Genomic DNA, 24,325 nt, shown 5'->3' on the forward strand with positions numbered 1-24,325 from the left:
GATATTTTTAAGATCACAAAAAAAATATAAACTACTGTAAAAGAAGTTAACATTCATCTCTCCAATCTCTTTTAATTGAAGCGACATTGAAAACCTCATGTGTTGAGATGTAGATCTAATTTCGAGCTTAACCATCACGTGAAAAAAAAATAAAGGAAAATATTTTAGGCTGCAAAATGTCAATTTTCCAACTTAATTTTAGTTAGCTAAGTATATAAATATATACCATATTCGAAAAGAAAAATTGTTCCTTGGCATCTTAATTATAGTAAAGCTTTCACATGGTTAATGTTTAATCGATTAATCGATTACTTTATTGTGTTGTTTTCGAACTATTCATAAAAAAATCAAAAGAAAAGGACAGTGAGACACAGAACCTTGTCCGATCAGATGCATTGTTCTATCACAGTTAGTTGGCATTTAAGCAGAAATTTCTCTCCACAAATGGTGAAGAAACTAGGAACTGTAGTAGTTCTGGCTTTTGCTATACTAGCCATAGAAAATATATTTGTTTTTTGATCTTGAGAAAGAGATAGCAGTGAGAGAGAAGGATATGTGAAAAAACAAGACCCTTGAAAAGGCTTTTTGTGCAATGGGAAGAGAATCATCAGGCTACCCGCTACCATCACACCCACGAGGTGGCTGTCTACTTTGTGGGTCCCATTCCCTTGTCTCCTCTCTCTCTCTCTCTCTCTCTCTCTCTTCATTTCAATAGTGTAACAACTGAATGTGGTTTAGCAATTAAATAAAATTGATATATAAGATTTTTAATAGCGTTGTCTTGACTGAAAGTACGCTAATTAATATTTGCCAACATATAAGAATCGTTAATTGACATTACAATAACCTAAGTATAATAAAGTAAATAATTAATGCTCCAGTACACCAGAAAATTTAATTGTCAAATTTGAACCGTCCGACCAAACAAAGATGGATAGGAAATATTTATTTTACTTTTCAGACTATCAATTTTAGTTAAAAAATATATATTTACTAACAAATATGGACAATGACAGAAATTACTTTAATATTCTTGTCATTTAACTTTTAAAAAAAAATCCAAAACATATAGCATAAACATACATCATATCAAATAAATATCAACTATTCAAAAAATTAATTAAATTTGATGTACTATAATTTTTTTTCTTTATGAGTTAATTAAATAGTTAGTTAATTGTCACTTGTTGATTATTATATACACTTATATTGAAGATACCGCATATGCATTCTTATATGTTATTAATTTAGCTTCCATGTACAGCTACTTTTAATAATAAAATGAATATACAATCAATAAAACAACCATTGATCTCCACATCTTTAATTTAAGTCTGGTGGAAATAAAAAAAAATTATTAGACATGCATGTTCATGAGCATCAAAATGTGACTAAACGGACATATAATTTTAATTTGAGAAAATTGTGTAAACAACTTATGCTAATAATATATAGATCTCATCAATTTATTTTAATGCAGCACAGAAGAGCTGGTTAATTTAGTTTTAGTACTGATGCATTTATTATTGGTATTGATCGATGTTCGTATAACGAAAGCACTATTAGATTTTTACGTTGTTACAATTTATATTATTAAAATTATCATCTATAATTTAATTAGGAACTATTTTGGTTGTCCAAAGGTTTAAAACATTAAAAATCATATATAGTGATAAGATATTTTGCTCCAAAAATAATAACTGATGAGAAGAAAACAATCACAAAGGTAACAGATCGAGTATGCTAAAGTTTATGGGGTCTCGTTTGATAATTATTTAAAGCAGAGCTAGACTAGATATTATTGGAAGAATATGAAGAGTGATAGGAATTCAGACATGAAGAATATATATAACTGTTGGAAAAGTGTACGTAGTTGAAATTGTACCCAGTACGTTTGGCAATAAAAAAAAAATCAAACATTAATTTTCAAACATTTCTTGGAATGCCATATAGAGTGTTAATGTTATGTATTATAGAACTTTTCTGAATATATATCTTTTGTGTTTGGAAACCGTACGTAATTTGTGGATTATACAGAATAAATTTGTTGTATTAATTGTATTAAAATAGATGGTTGTCAAACAGTACTTTGTACGTATAAAGATGGTTGTCAAACAGTACTTTGTATAAAGCAGGTGTCGGAAGGCTAGCTCACTAACATTACATGTGGAACAGTGGTAGTAAGATGTGATTGTTTGATCCATGCATATATATATAGTCACGGACCTAAAGATGGAAATAGGGTCAAACTCTATATTTAAAAAAAAAAAACTTAACTACGTCATAAATTACAAAAAATTAAATTTTCATTTCTTAATAAATTAAAATTTTCTAATTTAACACTACTGATAAAAAATTAATCTCAGTTACACTATTGTTGATCAGGACAACAATTTGTTCTAATTTGTCTGATTTCCTAGAAGCTCGTCTTCTAAATACTTAATCTACACCTATCTCACTGTCATAATTCAACATTACAATCAAACAACCAATAATCAATCAACCAAACACAATCAATCAGAAACCGAGAACCAAGATTTAGTTTACATCTTAGATCTCTTAATACACCATCCATGCGGATCGACACCCCAATCGATACTATACGATAGATTCATACGCTAGTGAATCGATTGTTAAGTAGAAAATTAAGGTTATAAATACTATTAGCATTGATTTCAACCCTATCAATCAATTGTTACGTCTATTTCTCTTATTGGATCTAAGATAATTGTACCATATTCTCACTGGTCAATCCTATACGCCTACCATGGAGTGCACATCACAATCAACTCACCAATCTCCTGGGATCATGGCTCCAAAAGGCAAGGGTGAAAAACAGGCACGTGAAGCATCTCCCGTACCTAAATTGGACCATAACCAGTGCGAATCGGTACCTGTTTAGGGATGATAATGCATTTACCAAATACATCGGTAGGAAGTATTGTGAACCGGGAAATTTCCAATTGCTACTATTTGATTAGTGATCTCGAGGACACAAGAATTGACGAGTATGTAGACCACTAGAAGTGGAGGTCACTAATTGAGTATGACAATCAGTTCACATGACCAGGCTATTCTATGCCAATTTTGTGTTGATCAAAAACCTATTTCTCTGCACCACTTATGTGTGTGGTAAAGCGATCAACTTGTCTCTTGAGAACTTGGCCGTCTGGTTAGGTCTAGAGAATACCGGTACCGAAGAATATGTTCATAAGAAATGGCCATCCTAACCTCCAACTATTAGTACAGAAAGTGAGTGCCGAAGGTGGTTCAACCGAGACCAACCCTTCGGATCTCTCTACGCCACCTATCTACCTTCCATCCACCATTTGGCCCACATGTTCATCAATAACATTCTAACTCCTAAGGCCAAGATTAAGACTAACATAGAATATTCGAGATTGTTTTATCTCTACCATCTCATCACCCTTGATGACCTAGACCTCCATATCCCAACATTCGCCATACGAGAACTGCATACTGTTATAACTAAGGGCACCACTAATTAGCTTGAAAACTAAAAATAAATGCGATTAAAAGTAAATAGATGAGTTTCGAGAAATTTGACACGCGGGATGTTAACGGAGTTCGGCAAAACAAAGGCCTACGTCTCCGGGGCTTCGCAACCTCAAGTGGTGCGCCTTTGTATTACCCAATACGAAAGGATTACAACTTGTGAACCGGCGAGCCCTTACAACCAAGGGAAGTCACACGAGCTACTCGAGGTGAGAATGAAGTCTCAAAGTCTAGATGAATAAGAGAAACACTCAATAGATCACTATAACCTAATCTAACTTGAGATTAGTGAAATTGATTTGAGGTTGTTTGAGAGATATTGAAGTTTTAAGCTCAATCAACAATGGTGGAACCAAGCTCACAGAAAATCGCCTCTTTTGCAATTAGGGACGGCTAGTTTTTTTTTTTGGAAGAAAGTTCAATCCCCTATTTATAGAGTCAGCTCAAAAATGAGCTAATTGAGCTAAAACGTTACAACGTTTTCCCTTTGCGATTTTAGGTTTTCAAATTGTCTGACAGCTCAGCTTAAATGCTCTAAAACATTACAACGTTTATAAAACGTTACATAACGTTTTGCTTTGTAAAAACTTGATCAAAATCAGGAATTTCTAAAGTTTAGAAATTAATTAAAACGTTACCAACGTTTTAAAACGTTATAGCTTTTTTCACAAACGTTATAACTTTTTAAAACATTACAGCAACGTTTTTGATGTTTTTTTTACTTTGATCGAGTTCTTTCACAGCGTTTTCTTAAGATATAATTGTTATAACTTTTTACAAACGTTACCAACGTTTTTATCCTGTTGAAACAACATCAAAAATACTTTACCAACTTTAAAATATTACAAATTAAATTCTTGATAAATATCTTCATGATTTCTTCAGTTCAAGCATTCTACATTGCAATTCAAATTTGCCTTAAACCTACATAATTCTAAAATAGAAGAAATCGTAAAATTCAATAATTGTATGTTTTGCAAATTAGTCAAATAGACGAAAAAGATTATTGCTCGAACAATACATTCATGAACACACAACACACTCTTCCATATGGCCATGTTATTCAAAGAATTCTGGATATTCATGATATCCTCATTCTTGATGATCTAGAGGCACTCACACCTATCAACATCTGCTGGAATTAACCAACCTAGGTTGGATTGAAAAGGGAATTAACGGGATCCCTCATTTCTATCCAAATGATCGACCTATAAATAACTGGATTTGGAAACCAAATACGTTGCCCAACCAATACTGGGATCCCAAGGCAAGTGATGCAGACACCAGTTCATCGGCTCAAGGTGAGCCTTCTCAACCTGCGCCATATGGCGATAACATGTCTCAACAGATGGGAAACAAGAGCACCATGTTCGAAAGGCATCAGAGGATCGCAAATGAGCGATATCAAGGGTTATCAAATCAGCTGAATAATATCGAGGCCATCCAGAAGGGTCTGCTTCAAAGGTTCAATCGTCGCTTCCCAGAGGGAGATGATGATGTGAACATTTAGAAGGTGGATGTGGGAGATTGCTTATTTTGTTCTACTTTCTGCTTGAGAGATGAGAGAACTTTTAAACTTGGTCTGTAATAACTTTATTTTGGTTGCTATGCTTGAATCATAAGGAAAGTAATTCTTAGGATTAATGAACAATTAGGGACGTAACTTTTATGATTAATGAACATTTAGGTTTAATTTGGCATTTTGAAATTGATGGATATTGGTTGCTTTATGTTTTGGGCCATAATCTATTAGGTTTGGATATGCTAGAATTGCTAAGTTATAATTATGATAATATTCCTAACGTGTAGAGAGATTTTGGTAAGCAGGAGATATCAACTCGGATAAATATAATGTTCACATATCTATAGTCATTTTCATGAGATGCCAAATTTAATAAATATCACGCACACGTCATATGATTGAGATGCCTTAAATTTTTATATCTTCAAACATCTTAAATCTTTAATCGTATGTTATTCACTAAAATATTTTTGTTAACTTAATAAAAGGTTAATACAATAATCACAGCAGATTCGATCTCTTGATCATACTATAGTTGTTCATTATGCACAAATATTTCCAATCTGATACAATTTTATAAGAAATCTTGTTATAGTATACTAATTTCAATATTCTACCTAATTTATAGGCACAACTATTTGATCATTCATGAATTTTGATATATTCTTAATTTAGAAGTCTAACTATGATCAAATTCAAACCTTCTAATTTTAACATTCCGCCTATTTTAGAGACACAATTTTTTGATAATTCATGAATTTCAATATACCTTTAATTTAGAAGACTAAATATGATCAAATTCAAACCATATAATTTGAATATTCCGCTTAATTTAGAGGCACAATTAATTAATCATTAATAAAATTCAAAATTTCAATAGTCAAAACCTTCGCGCATTAGTTTCAATAGCTTGCCAAATATAAGAAGCCATTACAATTTATCAATATTATAATTTCAACATTCTCTTGATTTAGATGATTAAAATGATCAAGTCATTTCTAAATTGATATTTAGAAACAAATATATTAATTTCAACAATATCATGACTAAAAACAGTCAAATTTTCATATGATGCACTACATTAACTTCAAAATTTAAATTTAGTGCAAATGTATGTGCTTTAATTTCAATTTGTTATTGATATGTTACATTTAGTCCTTAATTTACAATTTTAGCAAATTAAGGGGAAGTGCATGAATTGAGGGAAAGCTCTCTCTTTTCGTTTTTAGCATAACTATATTTTATTTCAATCCTTTTGATCATTTTCAAAAAAGGGGAGGGATATTACAAGTTCATGTTATATTGGTATTTCATGACACCACACACATAAACACAAGAAAAAGAGAAAAACAAAAACTTCAAAAATTTCAAATTTTTCGAACTTTGTGGGAATAACCAATTTATGCAGTCACTTGATATGTATGTTATGCAAATCATCAAAAGGGGAGATTGTTGGATTGTGTCGTAATCTACTTCTCTGTTTGACTAGATTTGCAAAACATATATAAATTGCATTTTACAGTTTTTTTTTCTCTTAAAATATTGTGCAAGTTCATGACAACATAAGATTTAATAATTACACATCAATGATGAATTAATAAACAACTATACAACATCAAGGATGTACTTATGAAGCACAAGACATTGTACAGCAGAAGCATCATCTCAAGATTGAGGATAATTAATATGTAAAATTAGTAAAATAAGCTTAAGAATGAACTAAGTGAGGCCTACCAGTACAACGGTCCAGGAACCGTTGTAATGGAATAAATAAATCCTCTACCGGCTTGTGACGGCTTATATCGATTGGAACCGTCATTTGACGATTAGTGTTCCAGAGGATTATTGTTGTGGGAACTGTTGGCTTTGGGAGCCCACGACTTATCTGTTTGACTAGATTTGCAAAACATACATAATTGCATTTTACAGTATTCCTTCTCGAGAATTTGTGCAGGTTCATAACAATTGAAGGATCAGTAATTATACATCAAGGGTAAATTAATGAACTGCAATACAACATCAAGGATGTTGTCATGAAGCACAAGACATTGGATAGCAAAAGCATTAACTCAAGATTAAGGATAATTAATCTGTACAATTGGTAAAATAAGCTTGAGATTGACCTAAGTGAGGCCTATCGTTGCAACGAAATAAATAAATCCTCTGTATATCCTGTGATGCATAAAATAGGTTTTAGCGTCACGAAACGCTAAATCTTCCAGAGGATTACCGTTGGTGGAACCATTGCAATGGTCATGGACCGCTGTCAATAATATCCCCCGTTACACTACAAACCACTCAAATTACCCTACCATTGTGACAATCCCTTGTACCGTTGCAACAGTCAACACCAAGTACTTCCATTTTATCAGCTCCCTATAAATATAAGCTATACCAAGATTTCAGGTATCACTCTAGCCACCTCCAACTTCAATATTTCGTATTTACAGATCTAGAGAAAGTTATTGTTGCTTGTGCACTTAAACTTCAATACTCACAATTAATATCAAGCTTATTCAACCAATATAACAACTCTTAGAGTGATCCTGTTGATCAACCTTTTACTTCTGAGCCGTAGTTGCTCTCTTTGTTATCCTTGAGCCTTTAATGCTCGTGAACCGATATCGTGCTCGGGTCATATGACTTCCCAGAAGATTATAAGGGCTCACTGGTTCCACCTTGTACTACTTTCTCATTGGGTAAAGAAAGGCGCGCCATCTCGAAGGTTGCGGGCTCCAGAGACGTAGGCGTTAGTGTCGAACTCCATAAACAACTATTGTGTCAAGTTTCTCTAAACTCTACTTTTTATTTTATTATCTTCTATTTTAGTTTAGAATTAAGTTATTCGAGTTTCCGCCAAGAATAACTCTAAAAAACACTAGGGACTTATAATTTATAGTAAAAGTTTAAAAGGCCCTATTCACTCCCCCCCCCCTCCCCGCCTCCCCTCTAAGTGTCTTTGGGACCAACATCTTTAAGTGTGCTGATGCGGTTGATGTTAGATTTAAAAAAAAAAATAGATAATGGTCATATTATCCAATTCTGGAAAGATAGATGGTGTTCAGAAACTACATTAGAATGTTTATATCCTAATCTTTATAATATTGCTTTAGATCCTGACTTGTTGGTGTTTGAGGATTTTGACAATGGTTGCTTAACAATTCCTTTTGACAATGGCATAACCTGCTATCTCATTTAAATAATTATATGCCTAATCTTCTAATGACTGTTTATTGTAGAGATGGTCTATGCTAGGTAAATTTTCAGTTCATTCATAGTATGTTTGGCTTGAATTTGGTGGGATGCCCAATAATGAATTTACATCTATTTGGTCTTCAAAAATATCTTTAAAGGTGAAAATTTTTCTTTATCTCCTCAAAAGAAATAAATTGCTAACTAAGGAAAATCTTTGTAATAAGGGTTGGATAGGCAATACATCCTGCCAATTCTGTGGTTCTTTTGAAGCAACTGACCATCTCTTTGTACAATGCCATTTTTCTTTTCAAATATAGGTATGGATAGCCAATCATAATAACTTTATTTTTTAGGGAACAACAATGGAGGATATTTGGCTTCTAAATGTTGCTATACCTTTAAAAGATAAACCACTGATTTAACTTGTTAGATGAGTTGTTTTATGGTGTCTTTGGCTTGAAAGAAATAAGCTTTGTTTTCAGCAATCTCATATGCCTACTTTACAGGCTGTAGGCTCAAGGATTATTTTTTTAACCACATTTTGGTGTAAGACTTTGAATAGTGGATCAATGCTTAATTTGTCATTAATTAATAATTTCACAAGACACTAATGACATGCCTTATCAAGTAATGACTGTTTTAGGGACACAAGTAACAACTCAAGAGGAGGATTCAAATGTAGATGTAGAGGCAATGTCACACCCCGCGGCCACGGGTCGCAACAGTCCCCCGCCGTAAGCATACAACGCCGTGTATGCTTAGAAGGCAATAAATAGTTCAAACAAAACAACAAACAATATAAAACAAGTTTCTAATATATAATCAGAGTACACAGGCTGGTCATAATATAATACAACAAAAGTATCTCATTCGGATACCAACCACGAGGCCTACCCTAAATCTATACAACAAAACATATCTAGGGTCATATACTGGTAAGCTACTAAGGCCTACTACTCGCGTGCCTCTCCGAAATCAGTCGCACTAGTACCTGTAAAGTAACCCGAAAGGTGGGGGTGAGAATAAATCCTCAGTGCGAAATTTGCCACATTTGAATTATTGGACTTGCAATCAAACTCCATATTCAAAAATAAAACCCAAACCATAACAATTCAAAGCAGATATATATATTCATAAATAACAAAATGCCAATGCTTGACAACAATTAATCAAACTGAATCACAGTTTACGGAATTTCCAAGATGAATTTCAAACACAACATATATTTGGCTTAACTCGACTCATTAGGGCTTGTAGCAACTACAGATGTTCTTTCGAGCGGGACCCTTTATCAAACCCACATCTGTAGGGTTACTGACACCTACAGATGGCCCACCGAGCTGGATCCTTTATCTGACACCCATCTGCAATTGCTTGGCTTAACAGTTATTAAGGTCTGGTTCAAGTCACATAAAGAAAATCCTCTTTAGAATCGTCTCCAGTATTCGTAATATTCAATTGACCGTCCAAATGCATTAACACGTAAGAGAATGCCACCGAGCCATAGACGTTACACACTAGTCACCCACGATTCCAATTCACACATCATAACATAATCACCTTCCCTCGTCCCAACCGGTACTGGGAAACATTGAAGGCCGTTCATCTAAGGCCATTAGGATACTGGGAATCAAAGCCAGCATACAGCCCGACATTGCAAATTCACTGGATCCAAGTGCTTAACTTCGTAAATCCATTCACATACATATCAAATCGTGGTGACTTTCAATCAAATCAGATCATAATAGATCGACACAACCTAGAACCATACCAGCATGCAAATCACTCAAGTCACATCAATTCGAGTTTAATTTGATTGGGCTATGCAAATGCTTTACACAATTCAATAATGCAATCAATGATATTCAACATGACAAACGAATAAACAGTTTAATTCCTGAAAATCAAGTATCAAACAAGTCCAAGAATCCCGCACCTGGTTACGACGAGCGTACCGCTTAATTAAGGATCAGACGTCTCGAAGTGTCCCGCAAGATCTTGCTCGACCGAGTCTAGGCCTATATTACACATATACTTGGTTTAACTTTGGTTCGGTGGTCTATACGTTTACTTTAGTGTATTAATGGTTGGTCCATTCCTTACTCAATTCTTTTCGGTTCCCTCTTTCTTATTAACAATCTCTACAACTGCACATATTTGCATCTAGGCCCTCTAGCCATATACAATCCAATTTGGTAACAATTTAGGTACTAGTTCTCTATTTTGGTTCTCGTAACAATTCGATTTACCGATTGGTTAAACCCTAATTTGGTCAAAACCTCAAATTAACCGTTAAACGTTCTAGAAATCCAAGATCAAGAGATAACCCTACCGATTAAAAGTCTAATCGGTTGGATTAAACAAATCAATTCATGATTATGCCCAATTTCAGTTTTGGCACGAAAACCCTAAAAATCGAACTGAAATCGGGAAGGATTCGGCAAATAAACGGTCAAAGATGCTCAAGGAGCAATTCAAACACAAATCTCGGGTTTAAAACGAAAACCCAAGAAATCGAGAAAATTTGAGGTTTCGAAAGAGAGAAGGAGAGAAAGGAATACCGAATCGGAGAGTTAGGAGAGATTCACGGCCGCTTGCTCGGTTCCAACTTCGATTTCTCGTAACAATCGGGGGGCTTGAGCGGGAAAGGGAGCTCTCACGTTCGTTTTCTTCTCTCTTGGGAGAAAATCACATAAAAATGGGGAAAGTGGGTTGTGGGGAGAGAGAGAAGCTTCGATTTCAGTTTTAGGGTTAAAAATACCCTGAGTGCGGACGCACTCAATTCAGTGCGGGTCGGTCACCCGCACTCAGCACTTGGAACATATTTTCAGCAGTTGAAAATACACAGAAATATACACGAGTGCGGACGCACTCATTTTTAGTGCGGGTCAATCACCCGCACTCAATACTTGGCATAATTTCGGCAGCTTGAAAACACAGAAAAGAATACTCCAGTGCGGACGCACTCAGTACTTAGTCAAATTTTCATGAAAACGGCACTGAACAAGGGAAATGTCTGAGCGTAATGCAGACGCACTCAATTTCAGTGCGGGTCGGTCACCCGCACTCAGTACTTAGACAGATTTTGGAAAGAAATTCAATCAACACAGAAGAATACTCCAGTGCGGACGCACTCAGTAGTTAGTCCCATTCTGGAAAATTCAGTCAATACAAAATTTCTCAGTGCGGACGCATTGAGAAGAAATTCATAAAACAACTCAAGGAAAACAGAATCCAGTGCGGGTCCGTCACCCACACTCACCACCAGTGCGGACGCACTGGACCTATAAAGGTTCAGAACTTCGAAATTTCGACGCAGTTTCGATTCATACTTAATTTACTTATTTAGAGGAACCTTAATTAAGGTTTAAACTTCCATTTTGTTAGCACGACTTTCAATTCTTGTTTTTAAATCATTAAAAATTTATTGTATAAATTTCGTAACGTAACAGGCAACTATGCTAGATCAAGGAGGTTCAACCCATATGCCTAGGTTAGGGTTCCTAAATGAATTGCTTGATTGAGATTTTTCAATTTTGTTATTCTGGTATAGGTTTAAGGGAGCTTGTACTGATTAGCTTGTGTTTGTGTCTATATAGATTTGTGTGTCAGCCTTGGTGGCTTTTGGGTAGCTTTGTGGTTGTTTTTTGGTGATATTGTTGATGTTTTGGTATTACTGGTATGTACTAGTTTTTGTAAATACATCTTTACCCCAGTCATTTGGAGTTAGCAGCAGAACATTATTTTGATTTCTAATGAAATCAGTGGGACACCACTTTTTTTTTTTTTAAAAAAAAAAACTCCAAAACACACATAGTGCTGCTAATTTAATTGTCAGTAAGTTAAAAGTTCAAGAACTGAGATCTAGTCTATGATTTGGTTGCAAAAGTGATACTCTATATGTGAGAAGTTGCTTGTTTGAAATTTCAATGAAGAAATCTCTTTTAGATATTAAATAGTTAGGTGATTTCATCTTCACTCTTTGTTAAAAAAAAAATAAAAAAAAAAGATTAATAACTAAACCTTAAAAAAAAATCAAGAACCAAGAGGATGTCAATGAGATATTAATTTGTAGGAAATCCAAAAAGTGTCCATATATGATTTGAATGAATTAAAATGTTCCAAAAGACCTCATATTGTAAGGAATCCAAAAAATCAATCAATTCTAGGAAAAAAAACTGTACAACAATTAATTCATTTTGACTTAATTAACACTTGAACATATCAATATATGACTTGGAACGGTTGAATATAAGCATTTCAACAATTTAAGCAACCTCAAAATGCAGCCGTACGTGTGTGTTTGTAATTAGTGGACTACCACTATGTTGGAATTTTGTAAAAGGACTCTTTGAAGGAATTCATCAAATTAATCGTTGGAACAATTTTTTATATAGACAAAAATCACAAAACGTTATAAATGGTACGTGGATTTTCAGTAGTAGATATCATTGGACCTGATTGTAAAATCGTTGGCTCATTTGACTGTATTTGTAAAAACGGCTAGCAACATTGATTATAATCAATACAGCTAGCTAACGATCGATTTTCGCAAATCGTTATTTGTCACTACTCACTAGATCTTGAATAAAACTGTTATTTTTATCCAAGCTTTTTAATTAGTTTGTGTTTGAATTTTTAGCCTTTAATATAGGAAGTAAACGGGTTTTAAAGATGGATGTGCTAGCGCTAATTAATAAATTAACATAATTAATGTATTTTGTGATGTCAATAACAATAATACTTTTGTAAAATTTTGATAAACGGTAGTCTGGACTCTTGAACAACTAGGATGCAAATGGATCGGATATGGATCGGATAGTGATAAAATTATATCCGTATTTGTTTTTATTTTTCGGATACAGATATAGATCAGATAGTAGACGGATACGTTAGGATATGGATTGGATATCGGATATCCGTAGATTAATACATAAATATTTTTATAATATATATTAAACTATATAGTATATATCTACTATTCGGATACGGATAATTAAAATTCAAAACTATATCCGTATCCATATTTGCACGAATATGATATCGGATATCCATATCTAATTTTTAGATACGGATCCGGATACGGTCGGATATTATCCAACCCGTTTGCACCCTAATTGTTATAATATGAACAACAGATCACGCTAACATATATGTAAAGATATATAATTATATAAGTATCAGCCTTATAAATAACAATTAATGCATGATGATTAGCTTTGAATTTATAATAAAAATACTAATAGTAAATTAATTGTTTTCTTTTGAAAAAAAAATAATAGAATTGTTAACCATTAGTTTTAACGTGTCTCCCAAATCCAAGCACCAAAGTTTTAATTGGTAGAGTCTATATATTGAATAGTAGACCATAGCAGTAAAGCGCCAGAGCATTATTCCACAAGCAACTCTTAAATCTTGATTCTCCTCCCCCCTGTAGCTCTCTCTCTTTTCTCCTTCATCTCTCGACCTTTACCATTTTGTTCCATCCCTACATCCATAACTCAACGCCATAAAGGAACCGTCTTTCCCTTGCTTGCCCCTCTCTAGCTAGCTCTGGTAATCTCTCTCTCTCTCTCTCTCTCTCTCTCTTGAGAATTCTCTAGTCTTATTAATTGTATATGTTTGGATCGTGCAACTTTTTTTTGTTAATTTTCAAGTGCTGAAATATGTGATATCAGACTTGTATTAGATATTATGATGCCTTAATTGAGAGCTTTCTTTTTCTTCACATGAAAACCCTATTGCACCTACCTAGCTTTTATTGTTTATGTCTCCCCTCTCTCTCTCTCTCCTACCCCTCTCTACACTTGTCTTCTCTAGTTCTCTTTCTATATATTTCAACTTTGTTTTGCCTTATCTCTCTCTCTCCTACCCCTCTCTACACTTGTCTTCTCTAGTTCTCTTTCTATATATTTCAACTTTGTTTTGCCTTATTCTCTCCCCCATCCGCCGAGAAGCTAATTAATCTCTCTCTCCACTTAATTTTTTTTTCTTCTTCCAGAATTTAAGAGCATATATGCATTCTGTTTCCATTTTGTGATGGATGTAGGAGATAACCTTTGAACTTGTTCAATTATTACTTCTGATCATTCTGGTGCGTAACTCAAGCTTTGAAGTTTGAACTCAATTAAGCAAATTCCGTGAGCATCCAAGCTTTTCTTGCCTTCTACAGATAATTCCATCTCTGTCAACAAACAAACACCCTTTTTAGTGCCCTGGTACTGTATTATAAATTCTTCATCTTTTCTTGGTTTAGAAATATCAATGTTTTGCCATAAATTTCAAAAGAAATAAACCAAACTCCTGACTTGCCTATCTTCATCTTCATCAATTGAAACTAAAAAAGATTTTTTTTTTTTTGTAGAAAACCCTAATGTCTCCTACATGTAAATTTGTTTCTTTTTATTTGGTAAAGTCGAGTTGTTGCCTCTCGATCGAGAGAGAGAGACTATTAAGTACTAATTCTAAGCGACCATGAACAGAAACTCAGATTCTCTACTTAATTATATGCAGGATTGTACAAGTTCAAGGCGTTACTAACGATCGAGCAAGTAGTACTTGAGTACAAGTAACTTGAATCTACCGTGGGAATCAGGAGGCCAAAGAAAAGGAAAAAAAGATTCAAACCATGTCATCCTCCAACAATTCTGACAGTCCCGGTCCCCGGCCAAGTCGATATGAGTCCCAAAAGCGCCGGGACTGGAACACGTTTCGCCAGTACCTCCGCAATCACAGGCCTCCTCTTGAGCTCTCTCGATGCAGTGGAGCCCACGTGCTTGAATTTCTAAGGTACCTTGATCAATTTGGCAAAACCAAGGTGCATAATCTCGGGTGCCCCTTTTTCGGGCACCCCACGCCACCCGGTCCATGCCCGTGCCCACTAAAGCAAGCTTGGGGCAGTCTGGATGCTCTCGTAGGCCGCCTCCGGGCAGCCTTTGAAGAGGATGGTGGCCGGCCTGAGGCAAACCCTTTTGGTGCTCGGGCTGTCCGGTTGTACCTGAGAGAGGTAAGGGATAGCCAAGCCAAGGCCAGGGGCATTGCCTATGAGAAGAAACGGCGAAAACGCCCTCCTACTTCAACTGGGAACCAGCAGCAGCAGCAATCACACACTGTTCAATTCGAGCATTATTCCGAACATACCCCTTCTGATGGCGATGCTAAGCCACTGCATGGCCGACCCCAGCAGCCCTATCTGGGCGGGACCGACCTTAATTTGGTAATAAACGGGGGTGTTCCTCATGCTTATCTCTATGGTAATCATCATCACCTCCATCATCATGATTTTATGATGGTGCATGAGGGATTGGTGGATGGTGGTGATGGTGCTGTGATGACGGTCGCTGCACCGGAGACGCATGCCGCAGGATGTATGCTCCCTTTATCCGTGTTTAATTAACTGAAGTTGGTACTAGCTAGCTCTATATGTTAGGATATGTGGTTTTGCTTTTGTTTTTTTAGAGGTGGAATTCCATGATATTAAGCTAAATGTCATGAATCAACTAGGTCTTTTAATTGAGTGGGGATAATATTATGTATGGAGGTTGAGAGCCAGTATATGTATGTTAGTGAAAAATCCATGGCTCACTAGGTATATGTATGTTTCCATCCTATGTTTGTACGTACTTTAATTTACTTATTTCATAGTTTTAATTTCTTGTGTGAATTTCAGATTGGTCTTAAAGTTTATTGCTCTTATTAAAAAAAAAAGTTCAATGCTCTTATAATTGGAAATGGTTACTTTTCTCCGCTGTAAACTGTTGTTTTGGTTTGTCCTGCCGCGCTGGTAAATGGGTAATGTAGTACGCTGTATATAGCGTTCCTATGATTAGTGTTCTTTTTACTTTCCCTGTGAGGCTGTGAGTATTGAAATAGCAAGGAAAACAAAACGAAGGTAAAATAATTGGTACTGTTTATGCCTCCTTGTTTTGTGGCAGGTGTTTGGATCTCTTGTAAGGACCTTTATTTCCTTTATTGTTTAATCTCAACGAGAGGTCTTTTCTCATGTTTGTTTTGTAGCTCAATTCAAACAATAGAACCAATGCCTTCACGTTCTTTCTTGTCATGCTTTTTTTTTTTTTTATATATACAAGCTGGAGACTCTTTTTTATTATTGGGACTTGGGCTGTACAAAATTGTCTCTACTCACAACCATAGTGACAAATCAAAAGTTCGGGTTCGGTTCGGCGAGTTCAAAAATTCGTGATTCGGGTATAATTCGGGTATAATTCGGGAATGATTCGGTACACTACGGAAGCAAAAAAAAAAAAAAATTCAACAGAAAACACAAAAAAATTCCAAAAAAAAAAAAAAAAATTCCAAAAATTTTTTTTTTCCCGTTTTTTTCGCGTTTTTATCGCGAATAAAACGTGATTCGCGTTTTATACGCGTTTTATTCGCGAATAAAACGTATTATACGTTTTTCCCCGTTTTGAACGGAGTTCGGTTCGGGAACATCAAAAAAACGTTTTATACGCGAATTATACGCGAATTATTCGCGTATCATGTCACTATGCTCACAACTCGCTCATAATTAGTTCGTTAATGGATCACTTTAACTCGTTCATTTATAATTCGAGTTGGCTGATTCATTTAATAAATTAATGAGCTGAGTCTAACTCACTCATTTATAACTCAACTTATGTACTAAGTTGTATGAAAAATTGTTGTTTGTTTTGAGTTGACCTATTATTCTTGTGTTAGATTGTTTGTATTTAGATAAACTATTACTAGACCATTTCAATTGTTTGTGTATAGATAAACACATATTAGTGTATAACAATACCTAAGAATTTGACTGGTTAAACGAGTTATAAACGAGTTGCGAGTCAACTCGAGTTGGCCCTACAGCTCGTTATTACCATCCCAACTCTAGTTGACACACACGTTTATTAAGGGCCTGTTCCGACGAATCACTGTTCACGTGGGAAAAAAAAAATTCATTTCAACTGAATTTTTTTTTCCCACGTGAACAGTGTTTTTCAGTTCAATTCCCGTGCCCAAGCCCATTCCCATTTGTCGGCCGAACAGGCCCTAAATGAGCTGAGTTTGAGTTGAAGGTAACTCGCTCAAACTTGATTGATTTACAGTCCTAATTAGAACTGAACACATGATATCAGTATTGAAATTAGCCCCGTTTTGATGATATCTTCTTTTGCTTATGAATTTAGTCTATGATCTGATTTTCTGGTAGCATTTCACTTGTGGTTCTAAATTTATAATTAGTTCTTTTTCTTCTTAAGAGCGTGTTTTAAAAGTAAGGATGCTCTATATTAGTTAGAATATACATAATTTCTGAAATGATTTCTACATTTTCTCGCATATATAAATATTATAATTACATCTTGAGGAGCTAATCGATTTTAATTTTAGCTTCAAGATATATTTAAGTTCTTCTCATTTCACCATAATTTATTCTTTTGATGGTTTTTCAATATTAGACTCTTTTGAAACCATGAAGTGCATGCCTGTAATTTGATTTCTAGTTTGACTTGATGTCTCCACGCCCTAGAATTGAAAGTCTCTAAACAGATACTGTTGTTTGGCTGTGAAAACTTAGATAAGCAAGGCTATGTAATTCTAAAATTTATTCTTGTTTAGACAATCACTATTCAATTTTTTTATCGTTTTTTTTTTTTGTGAAAAGACTTGGTGGTGACTACCAAGTTGACACTTTTTTTATCAGTGCAGCTATATCCTCTACTTTAGATCACAGCTGTTCCCTTGTAGAATCTGTGTCTTGTTTATTGTTTACCATATTGCAATTCTTTCCTGCAAGGCTGTAATATATGATTCTCAAGCGAAACATGTACATCTGAATTCAGAATCCATTGCCAGTGAAGCTAATTAACTCCACAATATTAGCAACTCGAACTATATTCTAATTATTTATCCTAAAAGAATGCTATATTTTAAATATGAAAATCAAAATTTTAATTATGATTCGTAGATATACATACGTACGATGATGTTCCATGCCAGTTTTTTTATTGATTAATTAACGATTGATTTGAATTAAACTTCCAATGATCTTGACGAAATAACAAATAACTGTTCAAGTTGCTAAAAAAATTGAGAGAGAAGGCGCTAGTATATACCAGTGTTGTAAATAACGGTATGCGGTCGTCGGATGAAGAAGGTATTGTCAAGTGATTAATCAGGAATAATCGGCCATATTTAGAAATAATCATCCGATTTGTCAGGAAAATCCATGACGGTTTGACCATTGTCAACGATTAATCGACCTAAACAAACGTTTTTTACAACACTATTATATAGGGTTAAAATACGCTAATTAACTATAGAGTATAGGGTTAAAATCAAGGTTCTAAATAGCGGTTATAGCGGCATAGCGGGGAGACAAAAAAAAAGCTATTGCGAATAGCGGAAGCTATCATACATAGCAATTTTTCCTTTTCAGATTTTATATTATATATTTCTACTAATTATCAACATATATAATCAATATTAGAGAATTTATGTAACAATTAAATGACAACTAATCTAAGTCTATACTTTTTATCAATTATGCAAATAAGAAGGAAAAAAAAGATCTAAAAAGTAACGTTATTTAATAGTTTATACTTCATAGTATTACATATTATAATAGACAAAAAGAAATTAATTTTATAAGGTAAATGAAGTCAATATACATATTTAAATATTTTATATATTATAATAATAATCAAAATCAGCTTTCAATTGAAATGAACGATAATAATTTTACAAATGAAGAGCAATAAAAATGAAGAATTAATATTTGAATATTTCTCGATATAGAATGATAGAATAAATCACAAATAAAAATAGAAGCATATAGTTTGGTTTAGTATACTTATCATAGAAGACCATGTAGCATTAAAAATAAGAATAGAAGTACAAAAGCTCATATAAATTGCAAAAAAAAAAACCATGTAGTATAGCGGGTCTCATATAGCGATAATAGCGGTCAGTTATTATAGCTATAGCGGTCATAGCTGAGTTAGCGCACTTTTATCTCATAACTTAGCGTTTATGGTCCGAAAAAGCTACAGTGCCGCTATAGCTAGCTATTTAGAACACTGGTTAAAATCATATATATCTCACATCTCTATATTTATGATAATTCTAGCTTACGTTGATCTTTTGAGTACAAGTGATATATTGAAAAGAATTTACTCAAACTCAACGTTTAAAATTGTAGATGTATTCTCATTATTTATTTAGGGAGTGTATAAATAACATTTAAGTCGATGTAAAATTTGATTGACTAATCACTAGAAATTCGTTAAATAAAAACTATTACAACTTTAAGATCATTGTTTGATAGGAAGCCATATAAATATATTTTCTAATTAATTCAAATTAATTTTATATATGTGCTATCATTATAATTAGTTTTTTTTTATAGTTTTAAGTAAAAAATCCAAGGTATCACATTTACCATAAAATGATATAGAACTAGGGTGTTCTTAATTCAAATAAAATGATTTTATAAAGATAATACCATTTATAAATTGTATGTTTGGGTGATTAGAAGGAATAGCTGGGCTAGCAAAAAAGTTCAAGTTAGTGAAAAAGTAAATTTTTTTTAGCCACTAACCTTCAGAAAAAAAAAAAAAAAAAAACAATTTTGTTTTTCTATGTTTGAATGAAAAGTTAGATGTTCCACTCTATTCCTTCAATTTGTTAGATTAGCGCTATTTTCAATAATCTAGCTATAAGTAGCTAACCCCACTTCCCATGCAAACGTACCTCATATAGTCATATGTGTGTTCCAGTTAATCGGCATCCGGTAAAACTAGAAAACAGAATTATCGCGCTGTGGAAATTTTTGCAACAAAGAAAGGGACTTGTCCAATTTTGAGCTGACAGGAGATGGAGTTTGTTTACATTTTTCTCTGGTCCATGTGCTATATTCTGCCAATTTTCAAAAGAAGAAAGATTATAAATGCATGAAAAGACAGATGAATACCTGCACACAGGACTCTCTCTCTCTCTCCCGCTCTCTCTCTCTATCTTCCCGTACACGGTACTAGATCTTTTTGTGGGTTAAATTCAACAATGCATTATTTTTATTCTCAGATAATTATGCATCCTTTCCTTTTCTTTAAAAAAGAAGAATCACTGTTGAAGTAATGAAGTTCCATGCCATGAAATAAGTTTATTAATAACCATTAATATTTTTCTGCTGATTTGTCGGGTGCACGTGCATTATCAAAACATAGATACAGTTGTTTGTGAAATCGGTTAGTTTGGATCTTTCCTCCAAAAAAAAAAAAGTTAGTTTGGATCAGCACAATTAAACAGTATCTCAAAAGGCAGGGTTAAACAGGAGAAAACCTCTCTAGCCATGGTTTAGGTCACACAAAACAGTGACAGAAAAGAAAAAGGTCAGCCCTTTTTGACATGCCTGAGTTTCTTTTCTTTTCTTTCTATATAAAAAAACAGAATGATATGATTAATGATTGAGTTGACTGATTGAACAACCATAGAATGTTAGCATTTTTTGCAACCGTTTTTTATTCTGATCTCCTTTTCACAAATCGTTATTTGTTCAAAAACAGAAAATTTAACAACATTTAGAGAGTACACTTGTTTTTCGAGCCTAGTACAACAGTTTAAGGGCGTGTTCGGCGTTCTCAATGGAAATAGAAACTCAAAATTTTGAATTGAAAAATTACTGTTTACGTGAAAAAAAAAAAATCAATCAGAGTGAATTTTTTTTTTCCACGTGAATAGTATCACGCCGAACAGGCCCTAAATCAATAAATTAATTGGCCTCTGAAGTTGATGAAAAAACAAGGTATTGAAAAAAGAAAAGAAAAAAAAGGGTTGTAACTGTAGTTGCATTTAGAAAAGTATAGTTTGCTGTCTAGTAATGTGTTTCTGACACAAATGAAGAGAGAGATTATGATTTATACTTCAGTCGGTATTATAATTTTAATTTTTAGTTTTAAATAAAATAACCGATTTAAACAATTTAATTTGATCTACATATGGAAAGCTTATAGAACATTTTTTTTAGATTATTTACAAGCTTTTATAGAGGGATAAAAATATTTCTGTGAGATGGTGTATTTTCTTTCTATTAAAATTAGATGCAAATTTCAAAACTTCAAAATTTACTTTTCTATATGATTTCCATAAGTAGATTAAATTGAGCGAATTGATCCAAACGGCCCGTCCAATAAATTTGTTCGCTTTCCTATCCATGGTGTCGTAGTCTAGCTATAGTTGTCTAGTTGATAAGTTATTCACCAATTAATTAGTTTACCTCTAAAAGTCGGCACATGACTTGACTTGCATAAAAAATTTGAGGGTTTTTTTTGTTTGCATATCTTACACCAATGGCTTGTAAAACAAAAATTTAACGGCAAACTTTATTGGGTTGTCTGATATTGTTAAGAGTTTTTTTTTTTGAGAAAAATATCGTTAAGAGTTAGTGCCTTAGTGGTGTATCTTTTTGATAAAAAATTGCTCTCATTAGAAAATAAAAAACGACTTGATATATGCATCCTTCTGTGCAATGAGTTGAAATGACATCATGTTTTTAGGAAAAATGACAGACAACACAGCATCTGCACAAAACAACTGTCACAGAAAAAAATCCCTTCTGGAAACAAATAGAACCCCACGTGTGGAATTCGTGTCCTCTGTGATACCTCATATTTTACGTGACTCTCTGGGATATCTCAACCGTTAAAGTACGTTCTACACGAATCTCAAAGCTCTAATAATACAGGCCCCTGCACTATCCCCGAATAGGCACCGGACACGTCGGTCACGCAAAATAAGAGATATCTCAGAGGATACGCACTCACGGCTTATGTTACCTGTCTATTTTCAGTGTGTTTTATACCGTTTTTATTGTGGTCAATTGTGAATTTATGAATTTGTTGAAATATTGTCTGTAGTACTTAGCTGCCCCTTACTATTTATATCCGAAGTATATAACTAATTGAGAAATTATTCTGCACTATCTAAAATTTGATATCTGAATTTGTAAATATATATCTACATTTAATATACAAAATATTTATTATCTTTGCTTTTATAAATGATAATAAGTTTAACTTAAAGACTTTGTTAAATAAATATCTATAGTATTTAAATGTTTTTTGTTTCTTGTTACTACTTTTATCATTAAGTACATCGATGAAGTAGAGATAAGAAGATGTGTGCAGAATATAAATATACTATGTTATTTTATTTTTTTTCAGCTTAATTTTCCTTTTTTTTTTGTCTCTATTAATGAACTTGGACAACCATGCATGCACACGCAACGCACTGACATCAATGCTACTATATTAAGTCGACTTTCTGTTTCATTTTATTGTAAATACCAAACAAATACAATGATCAACAGCGGCGCCAGGTACAGGCGTACAGCCGTATAGCTACTCGATCAACACCCTACGTATATATATATATATATATATATATCTTCAGAGATGAGCAGCAAATTTCGTACATCACAAATTAATTAATTCGTACGTATCTACTTTCAATTTGTTAATTACCACGAGTGGGGATTTACTAATTGCACATTGTCAGCACTAACCTCCCACGTAATAGTTTTGACCAATAAAATATTATGACTTTAGTTAGATGTGCCGAAGAACACTCCATGCAGCTTAATTATATAACATCATAATAACTACTGTTGATTCGATGATTGCATTTTCAATGTAGAAATCAGACAGCTTTAAATATAAATTTTTTAGGTAGACACTACTAAAAAATCACTAATCATACATTGTATACATAAGATAACTTCAATATTTATACACAGTTTTTAATAAACAACTGTGTATATATGCTCCGACGTACATTCATACACAATTTTTTATTAAAAATTATGTGTAATTAGAAACAACTGGACACGATTCTATTTTAATTAACTGAGTATAAATGGCAGCGCACATTTATTTACTATTGTTTATTGAAACCGTGTATGAACGATCCGCAGGATTTTGTGAAAAATAAAAATCCTGCTTGTAATCATACGCAATTTTATTGCATGCTGAAAAAAAAACACAAAAAAATTCATGTAATTGATTTGTGCTTTTACTGTTAGAATACATCTATATCTACATTTTCTAAGTCATTTTTATTATTTCTAAAGCTTCTCTTCTCTATACATGTATTTCTCTAAGCCATCTTCTATAAACAGGCGAACCTAAGACGAGAGGAAAGACAAGTGAGATGACATCTTCACCAAGAAGGCGATTGAAGACGAAGAAATTTCAGACGACGTAACTCTTCGCTTGAGTGTCCGATTTCAGCGTTCCACATCAATTTCAAAATCTCACGAGAAGATCTACAATATTTATCCGCTAATAACTGCATTCTTCAGGCTAAAATAAACGGTTCGGATTTCGTCCTGCAACCTATGATACCTCATTAAATCTGAATTCACTAAAATGAATTGGTTATGTCAACAAGATGTCTCCCGGGATAATGCAGTGATGGAGAACACTCTTTGTCGCTAAAATCAAACTTTTGAAATGGGGGAAAAAAAAAAACAGAGTTCGTGTAGATATATATATTGAACAGGTGTTCATTAATATTCAGATCTGATATTAATGCTGGTTGCATTAAACACTATTAAAGAAGCCGCTAAATAATGCTGACATTTGTACTTAAAATAGCCGATATAAATTATTTTACTATTGAAGGGAGCAAGTGGTGTATATATAATTTAGGTTTCCAACGTTGCTGTACACTACTGGCAATTAAAAAAATGTCAAATACTTGCAATTTATATATACTACGTACTTTTGGTTCCATTAATTGTTAAACAATTTTTTTATCATTAATTTGAAATTGTCATAACTTTTGACTTTAATTTCTTTCCCACCAATTTCTCTACTCTTTAATCAGATAGTATAATAATCAACATGTATAATATGTGCTTCTTGCAGTGTATCTCTTGAAATTATTTTTTCATTACGAATAACTTCTAGTTGCAGGAACTAGTTTGATAAATACAAATGCCCAAGGGCTTTCCTTGAAAAAAAAAACATATTATAGCTAGCCTGACAGGAACTACATTCTTAATTTTGTCGTTATTCTCTGGTTGGCGGTGAAAAACTGTAAAATAGAAAATATTTG

General features: G+C 33.6%; 1 protein-coding gene across 3 annotated transcripts; it reads left to right on the forward strand.

Moving 5' to 3' along the window:
- Positions 1 to 13,616: 13,616 nt before the first annotated feature.
- On the forward strand, positions 13,617 to 15,883 carry LOC144562155 (protein G1-like1). Of its 3 annotated transcripts, none has more exons than XM_078311319.1 (2): positions 13,617 to 13,789; positions 14,747 to 15,883. In XM_078311319.1, the coding sequence occupies exon 2, from the start codon at positions 14,862 to 14,864 to the stop codon at positions 15,627 to 15,629; it is 768 nt and encodes a 255-aa protein (XP_078167445.1). In that variant the 5' UTR covers positions 13,617 to 13,789; positions 14,747 to 14,861; the 3' UTR covers positions 15,630 to 15,883. The 3 variants fall into 3 exon arrangements, with proteins under 3 accessions (XP_078167445.1, XP_078167444.1, XP_078167446.1); XM_078311318.1 differs by lacking the exon at positions 13,617 to 13,789 and adding an exon at positions 14,150 to 14,451; XM_078311320.1 differs by lacking the exon at positions 13,617 to 13,789 and adding an exon at positions 14,161 to 14,327.
- Positions 15,884 to 24,325: the final 8,442 nt, after the last annotated feature.

This window comes from Carex rostrata, chromosome 11, assembly GCF_964058835.1.
Source record: "Carex rostrata chromosome 11, lpCarRost1.2, whole genome shotgun sequence".
NCBI classification, from domain to species: domain Eukaryota; kingdom Viridiplantae; phylum Streptophyta; class Magnoliopsida; order Poales; family Cyperaceae; genus Carex; species Carex rostrata.

What these genes read in the sequence shown, in the direction of transcription:
- LOC144562155 (XM_078311319.1), top strand. Translation starts at nt 14,862, where the DNA reads ATGTCATCCTCCAACAATTCTGACAGTCCCGGTCCCCGGCCAAGTCGA.